Source organism: Arachis hypogaea, chromosome 19 (assembly GCF_003086295.3).
Source record: "Arachis hypogaea cultivar Tifrunner chromosome 19, arahy.Tifrunner.gnm2.J5K5, whole genome shotgun sequence".
Taxonomy (NCBI): Eukaryota; Viridiplantae; Streptophyta; class Magnoliopsida; order Fabales; family Fabaceae; genus Arachis; species Arachis hypogaea.
This window is the reverse complement of record NC_092054.1, coordinates 30,777,739-30,785,666: the sequence shown is the minus strand read 5'-3', so window position 1 is coordinate 30,785,666 and position 7,928 is coordinate 30,777,739. Positions and strand designations below refer to the sequence as shown.

The window sequence follows — 7,928 nt, the reverse complement described above, 5'->3', positions numbered from 1 at the left end:
CTACAAAAAATGCTCTCGAATTAATTAAACGCTGACAAAAAAGCATCCAAATTTTACTATTGACAAAAATGCCTTCAAATAATTTAAAAACGCAACTCCATAGTAAATATATATTTTCAAAAAATGCTTTAGAAATTGAATTTTGATGCGATTTTTTGCGAGCATGATTATAAAAAAGAGATATTATTATCCTTAAAATTTGGTGATGTTTTGTTAAGTATATATTTTTTTTTGTAACTTTTTTGTTAAAAACCAATAATACTTTTAAAAAATCACAAAAAATTATATACTTAGCAAAAAATCACCAAATTTAAGGATAATAATATCTCATTTTTCTAATCATTCTTGCAAAAAATCGCATCAAAATTCAATCTCTAATGTTTTTTTTTGAGAAATACATAATTAATGTTAGATTTTTTACAAGATTATCTAACATTAAATTTGTATTTCTCAAAAAAATATCTTAGAGATTAAATTTTGACGTGATTTTTTGCAAATATAATTAGAAAAATAAAATATTATTATCCTTAAAATTTGGTAATTTTTTGTTATATATATATATATATATTGTAATTTTTTTGTTAACAACTAATAATACTTTTAAAAACTACAAAAAAATTATATAATTAACAAAAAAGTCATTAAATTTTAAAAATAATAATATTTTATTTTTTTAATTATACTTATAAAATATTATATCAAAATTTTATTTTTAAAATATTTTTTAAAAATATATATTTACTATTGAATATTTTTATCATATTTTTAAATTATTTAAAAATATTTTTATTAATAATAAAATTCGAATACATTTTTGTTTGTAAGTGTTTGAATAAGTCGAGGAAGTTTTTCACATTAAAGCCTTGTTTAAAAATGCCCTCCTACTCCCAATCCACACAACCCGAAAGTCCATTTGAAGAGAAATGTGGTCAATTCATAGCCGAAGGCCGAAGCATGTTATGTATGCTTTGTCGCTCTTAAACCCTCTAAAGTCTCAACACTAAAGTCTAAACTCTAAACCTCTGCTTTGAGCACACAGCAACCTCAGCTTAAAAAAATGCACTGTGTTATGAGAAAGCTAACCAACTCCATTTCACGCACGCAGGTAAATATCTCTTCTTGGAATTCACTTTATTAATGTCTCTCAAGTTTTGTTATTTTCCTTTCTGTTTGTTCAGTTGCCGCAATTTTTCTATGATTAACACCATATCTTTCTATCTTTTATTCGTATAACCGGATATTTTGATTTTGATTTTGATTAAATAACGAGAAGGTTTGAATTTGATGATTCGTTTGTGTTTCTCTAACTAATTAACTAACTAATTAGTTTTGATTTCAAAGTTTCGTACGAAGATTGTAGGTTTTCGTTCGTATTGCAGTAACAAGGTGGTTGTTGATATTGGACAACCAACCCCTGCTTCTCATCCAAAGGTGCTATTCCATAACATTTTCCCCTTTTCTTTTCATACAAAAGAAAATGAAATTACTTTCAAGTTTCAAACTTGGCATTATTTGCTAAAATGATTTTTTTTGTCATATGGTTTTTCATTTAAGGGTTAAGGCTAATTCCTGATTAGCATGTTTATATGTTGTCTTGCAATGTGTTTTTAGTTACTAAAAGATGGGGAGATCACCCCAGGTATATCCAGCGATGAATATATCGAAAGAAGGAAGAAGTTATTGGATCTTCTCCCCGAGAAGAGTTTGGCCATCATTGCAGCCGCACCGGTGAAGATGATGACGGATGTTGTGCCATATACATTTCGACAAGATGCGGATTATTTGTATATCACAGGCTGCCAACAACCCGGTGGTGTGGCCGTTTTAGGACATGATATCGGTTTATGCATGTTCATGCCAGAAGTAAAACCTTATGTTAGTATGACAACATCTTATCCTTATTGTGACTTGAATTCACTTTCGATTTTCTACTGGAACATTTTCTGTGATACTTATCTTAACGTAATATATTCAACTTATGTAAATTGTTTTTAGACTAAAAAAAAATTGATTATTTGTTTATTGAGTTAGTCTCTGGTCAATCTTTAAATATATGTAGTATAATATTTCAGTTGTTCAATCATGCAAGTATCCATGGATTTGGGTCATGTGTGTGTGATTTTTGTTGTCGCTTCTTCTAGTTCTGCAGCAAGGAAGTAAGTAATCCGGAATCTGATGTAATTTTAAAACCATACTTTTGTCTAGGATGTGACTTGGCAAGGGCAAATAGCAGGAGTTGAAGCGGCATTAGATACATTCAAGGCTGACAAGGCATATCCGATGAGGAAATTGCGTGAGGTGGATCACTACTATCCAACATAAATTTTCAAGCATCTATGTTTTTGTCTTATGCACCTGAAATATTTCCATAGATAAGCCTGCTGGAGGCTTGCAGCCAATGTTGCTGAAGCTCTAATAAAGATTTTTTATGTTCCTCACCTCCTCGGTCAAGCAGTTGTGCTATTTATAATGATATTTTATTTAACATTTTTAATTAATGATTCAGATCCTTCCAGATATGTTACGGGGATCCTCAAAGTTGTTCCACAACACTCAGACTGCGACCTCCACATACACAGAACTGGAGGCCTTCCAAAAGCTAGTTTATTGTAACAATGTAAGGGATTTATCTGTTTATACACATCAGTTGCGATGGATAAAGTCACCAGCTGAGCTAAAGCTCATGAAGGAGGCTGCATCGATTGCTTGTCAGGTACATCCATCTTCGTTGCACAGTTAATAGTCCAATGACTCAAATTCCTAGCGAGGCTGTCTGATACACCGTTGTTAATTATATTTCTACCATTCGTTGGGTCTAGGTGCAAAATGATAAAATCTTGATACTTTGAACCTTTCCTGTCTGTCTTAAATAGGCCCTTTTGTTGACTATGCTGCATTCAAAAACATACCCTTTTGAAGGTATGCTAGCTGCAAAGGTTGAATATGAATGCAGAATGAGAGGAGCACAGCGAATGGGGTGAGTGCCTCTCTATTGAATTAATTAACTGCTTAAGGATTTCTTTCATTTATGATTACTTTTGTGTTTTTAATTGATAGTTTAAGAACCTTTCACATTTATCAATGATTAATTGCTCGCTTTCTCTTGTCCTTTATTGCACTTCATAACAGATTCAATCCTGTTGTTGGTGGTGGGCCGAATGCAAGTGTCATACACTATTCCAGAAATGACCAAAAGGTAAATTTAGTTATCATCATCAAATGCTGTCTCCTAGTATTTATTTTTTATTGTTGAATTTTTATCATATATTTGGCAGATTAAACAGGGAGATCTTGTTTTGATGGATGTTGGATGTGAGTTACATGGTTATGTTAGTGATCTTACTCGTACCTGGCCTCCTTGTGGTAGCTTTTCTTCTTCCCAGGTTTGCCTAATTGAATTGCTTTTAGTAATTCCACATAGTTATTGGACGAAACAAGTTTATTTTATTGTCATGGTGTCATTTGCCATTTCATCCTTGGTGGTATATTTAGGAGGTTTGTTTATGAAACTTTATTTACCTTCATCTTGTTTAATAAGGCCTTAAAGTTCCTTGCCACTTCAACCAAATCCATGAATGAATTGCTTAATGTTTCTTTTTATCTTTTTTTTTTAAGAAAAACATAAAAGGAAATCTCCATCTTCCAAATAAGGAAAGTGTGCAAGTTCATCCTTATCGAATTGAGGATTGAGTATACATATGATTGTGCATCTATTATAACTTCAGGAAGAAAGCCAAGGGCCACAAGGAATGAAAGGCACCTATTTTTTGTTGGTAAAATTTAGTATTAAGACTGTAATAAGTAGGAGAGTAAAGAAAGTGAGGAAGCAGATGCCTCAAAGACTTATTTGGTGTTTCTCTCAGTACTTACTTTTCTATTTGACTACTCTTTGGTAGTCAGTGAGATTTCTTCAACAAGACAGTATGATAGTACCACTTTCTTATCGATTCACTTGTTTTTGAAAATTCAATAAGCAACCAAAAGGCTTGCCACAGGAATCCATGACAGATCAGAAGATGGCATTATGGAAGAAGTGAAGATTTATGTTGGTGCAAATATGCTGAATTAGTGAGATATGCTCCTTTTTAACTTTGTTCATGCACGTTTGGGCATTCAAGATTCTCAATATATTCTTCCCTTGCCCATGGCATAGGGGATCTCATGGGGCTCTCTCTCCTTTTTGTTTAATTTTTTTTTGGGGGGGGGGGGGGGACTAGGAAAAGAATATCAAATGATACAAGGAAGCGGAGGAAAAGAGATCCTCAGAACTTATTTTTTGTGCCATGGCATCTTCCCCTCTCTATGCTAGCCAATGAAATTTAAATGTGTAGAGCTTACTTTTTGCTCCTTATTAATGCACCGTGAAATTGCTCATTTCAAATGCATTGTCTTCTTAGTCTTATAGTGTGTGATATGATCTCCTCTTGTACGTTCAGGAAGAACTTTATGAGCTTATATTGGAAACGAACAAGCTTTGTGTGGAACTTTGTAAACCTGGTGCCAGTATTCGAGAAATACACAACTATTCGGTATCTCCTTTTTCTTATCCCTTTTTAAGAAATATTATTATCAGAACTGTTTTCTTTTATTAGATTGCAGTTTTGTGGGCCAGCAGCCAGCTCATTAACAAATTTTAGGACAGAATCCATCTATTACAGCCATCCACCTGAAAACTTTCAATAAATGATTTGTACAAGATGACCAGTTTTTTCTTTCCCGTTCTCCCTGTATTTTGCCTTATTGCTCGTTGATGCATTATGCGGACCATCTCATAAAAATTAGTAGCCATTAAAGTGTGCTACTGACCTGAATATTTCCATGATAGAGATATCTGTGTTTTTTGAGTCACCTTTTGTTTCCTTCGGTTGAATGTTAACTCATTGTATACTCAATTAGCTTCCTGAAGCTTTATTTATAAAATAGCAAAACTTGTTAAAGGTCTGGTTGCATAGGTTGATATGCTGCAAAAAGGATTCAAGGAGATTGGACTATTGAAAAATGGTGGAAGCAGTTCCTACCACAAGTTGAACCCAACTTCTATAGGTATCTTTCTTAAAGCACCCTTTAATCTTTTCACTATCAAATTATGAAAGATATGGACTTCATAATAACCATTTGTTACTCTAGAGATTCATAGCTAGTTTGGATTTTTGAACTAATTTATACGATGATAGCTAATAGAGATTTGATGTATTCAATCACGTCACATTTTGTTGGTCCAGGTCACTATCTAGGAATGGACATTCATGATTGTTCAATGGTCAGCTTTGATGCTCCTCTGAAGCCAGGTGTTGTAAGTTATTTCCTTGACTATGCAATAGTTTTATCTACTACTTTGTTATCCATATCGAATATGGAGAAATTGAAATAATAGCACTTCTAAATTCTAATGACAATGTTAGAAAATGTATTTCCAGCATGCTATCTTCAGGACAGTAGGTGGACACTTTTCATGTCAAATGATAACAAAAGTTCCATTCACAGAATAAACTGCCTAATAAAAGAATAGGGATTCTACAATTCTTGCATTATTATAATCACAGCCAATCCAAGAACTAAACCAAAAGTAAATAAATATATTATTTTTAAAAACAAGATAATCTTCACGTTGAAAGAAAGCCATCCAGGTGGTTGTGATTTAACTTAGGGTGAGTTTGTTTTTTGTTTTTCCACAACAAAAGTGATTTCTTAACAAAACTTTCCCAATGAAGTTGTTACTTTCTCTAATCAAAGGCTGAAAACATAATTTATTTTATTTTTATATTTTTTGTTGAAATTAGGATGACTACCTTCTATTGAAAATGAATTGTTTTTAGAAAAAAAGAAAAGCTGAACCCAATTCCCTGTATGAGACAGAATACATTTTGCACTTCTACTGCTTTACTTAATATTCATTGGCTGACACTTGACAGCTTATGCTTTTTATTCATTGTGAGCAGGTGATAACTATTGAACCAGGAGTTTACATCCCATCTTCTTATAACTGCCCAGAGAGGTACTTGTGGTTTATTAAAGAACTTGTTGTAAGTGTAAAACTGAAATTGATTATTGGAAACTGCATTTTTCATCACTTGCTCTGAGATTTCTCTAGTTCACCAAGATGTTTCTACCAAAAGACATGAAATTTCGTTACAGTTTCCATCAATTGATCGGCTTCAAGAATCCCTTTTTCATAATTTCTTTCAGAATTCTCGAGTCTCTCTGTACCTCTGGCCATTGGAGCGTCCTCCATCTCTATATTTCATATTTTTAAATCTATCAAGAGAATTATAACAATAATCGGACTTAAAATTCTTAGTTGGGAATTAAGAATCCTATATTCCAAGTTAATCTGTTTTTAGCTGTAATTCAATTTGCAGAGATTGGATCCTCTCAATTTTTTTTTCTCACTTGAGGGGGTAAAGTGCAATTTCTTATCATACATTTTATAAGTAGGACCAAGAGAGATCATGAGAAAATATTAAAGAGTTAGAGATCACATTTTACACCCTCAATTGAAAAAAAAAATCAAGAGGATCCATTTCCCAAAGTTGCATCGGCCTAAGATAATATGCCTTTTGTCTTCAGGTCTTTGTTCTACTAGTTGGGTTCATTTAGCTATTCACTCTTCATAACTTTTGTTACATCATTGGTTGATCTCTTTACATAATATTCATCATGCATTCCATTAGAGCATAAATTTGTCTTCAAACATGGAAATAAATGTTATAACTTTATGTTACTGTTATTGATATAATCCATCTCGAGGGACGTGCATACAGGTATCGAGGCATCGGGATTAGGATTGAGGATGAGGTACTCATCACAGAAACTGGTTACGAAGTAAGTTCTTTAAATATGTGATTGAAACTAGTTTTTATCAATTTTTAACAGCTAGAGGCCTAGAGGTGCTGATCCGGGTTTTCTTGAGTGATAGAATAATATCTGAAAACATGTTGATAAATATCTATATCTTGTCCTTCTTTTTCCGCTTTTTCTTTTTTTCGCCCCAAAAAATTATTAATTTTACCAGAACTTGCGCATATGATATGGTTTGATTGTTATAGTTAGTGCAAAGTAACTAACGTCGTTGTAACACAGGTCCTTACAGCATCAATTCCAAAAGAAGTAAAACAAATTGAGTCCTTACTAAACAACTTCTGCAATGGAATGGGTGTGGACAACCAAAATAACATGAGAGCTACATTCAGTTGACAATGCCCTTAAAACATTCAAGAACCAGAATAGTGATCTCTTCACGTGTTGATACCAAATACCAATGTTCTAAATCCAGGAGCAGTGGCTCAGTTATTTTCATCCTTTGTTTTGGTCCCTTGAGTTAACAACATGAGCATAATAATGCACTCTACAATCTTGGAGGGGAACAAATCAAGGGTGTGTTGTGTTATTTAGCTTGTTTCATTACTTCCTTTTTTTTTTCTTTCAATTTTTTACTTATTACCCTACTTTTAGTGATTGATTAAGAGCTTTTCTTATTTTAGTTTTTTTCCCCTTAAAGAAAACTATTGTTGTAAATGATTGGTGGTATATCATGAAACGACCAACTTGCGACTTCTTGTTTACAGCTGTTGGAATGTAACTTTATACTAAATTTATGACAAATATAGTCATTTGTTTAAGAGGGTTGTTATACATTCAAGTATTTTTTTCATCCAAGTTCATTCAAGTAGGCTCAACACCAACAAAAATTACTCTCATTAAAAAAGCGTGATTACACGCGCATCTTCTTCTTCTCACGCTCATTTAAGCATGGAGCTGCTTTTTCTTCTTACGCTCGTTTACGCACAGAGCGTCTTCTTCTTTTTCTTCGCGTTTCTCCTCCTCTTCCTCCTCCTTTTTTTCGCGTTCTTTCTTCTTTACGTGTTTTTTCCTTACCATCATTCTTTTTTTGTTATTGCTACTGTATTTTTTTTTCTTTTCCTCCTTCT

At 32.9% G+C, this 7,928-nt stretch overlaps 1 protein-coding gene across 3 annotated transcripts; it reads left to right on the top strand.

The window, feature by feature from the left end:
* Positions 1-865: 865 nt before the first annotated feature.
* On the top strand, positions 866-7,619 carry LOC112776768 (intermediate cleaving peptidase 55, mitochondrial). Of its 3 annotated transcripts, none has more exons than XM_025821004.3 (14): positions 866-1,105; positions 1,342-1,431; positions 1,612-1,875; positions 2,206-2,298; positions 2,507-2,713; positions 2,874-2,977; positions 3,130-3,196; positions 3,276-3,383; positions 4,437-4,529; positions 4,953-5,043; positions 5,223-5,293; positions 5,940-5,995; positions 6,762-6,822; positions 7,081-7,619. In XM_025821004.3, exons 1-14 carry the CDS (start codon positions 1,058-1,060, stop codon positions 7,192-7,194), a joined length of 1,467 nt encoding a protein of 488 aa, XP_025676789.1. In that variant the 5' UTR covers positions 866-1,057; the 3' UTR covers positions 7,195-7,619. The 3 variants fall into 3 exon arrangements, 2 of the variants coding, with proteins under 2 accessions (XP_025676789.1, XP_025676790.1); XR_003190179.3 differs by having other exon boundaries at positions 884-1,105; positions 5,223-5,288; XM_025821005.3 differs by having other exon boundaries at positions 899-1,105; positions 1,354-1,431.
* Positions 7,620-7,928: the final 309 nt, after the last annotated feature.

Excerpts from the sequence above, each read along its gene's own strand:
- LOC112776768 (XM_025821004.3), top strand. The coding sequence starts at position 1,058 with ATGCACTGTGTTATGAGAAAGCTAACCAACTCCATTTCACGCACGCAG. Across the intron at positions 2,299-2,506 it reads CGATGAGGAAATTGCGTGAG|ATCCTTCCAGATATGTTACG; the intron begins GTGGATCACTAC and ends TTAATGATTCAG. Across the intron at positions 2,714-2,873 it reads CTGCATCGATTGCTTGTCAG|GCCCTTTTGTTGACTATGCT; the intron begins GTACATCCATCT and ends TGTCTTAAATAG.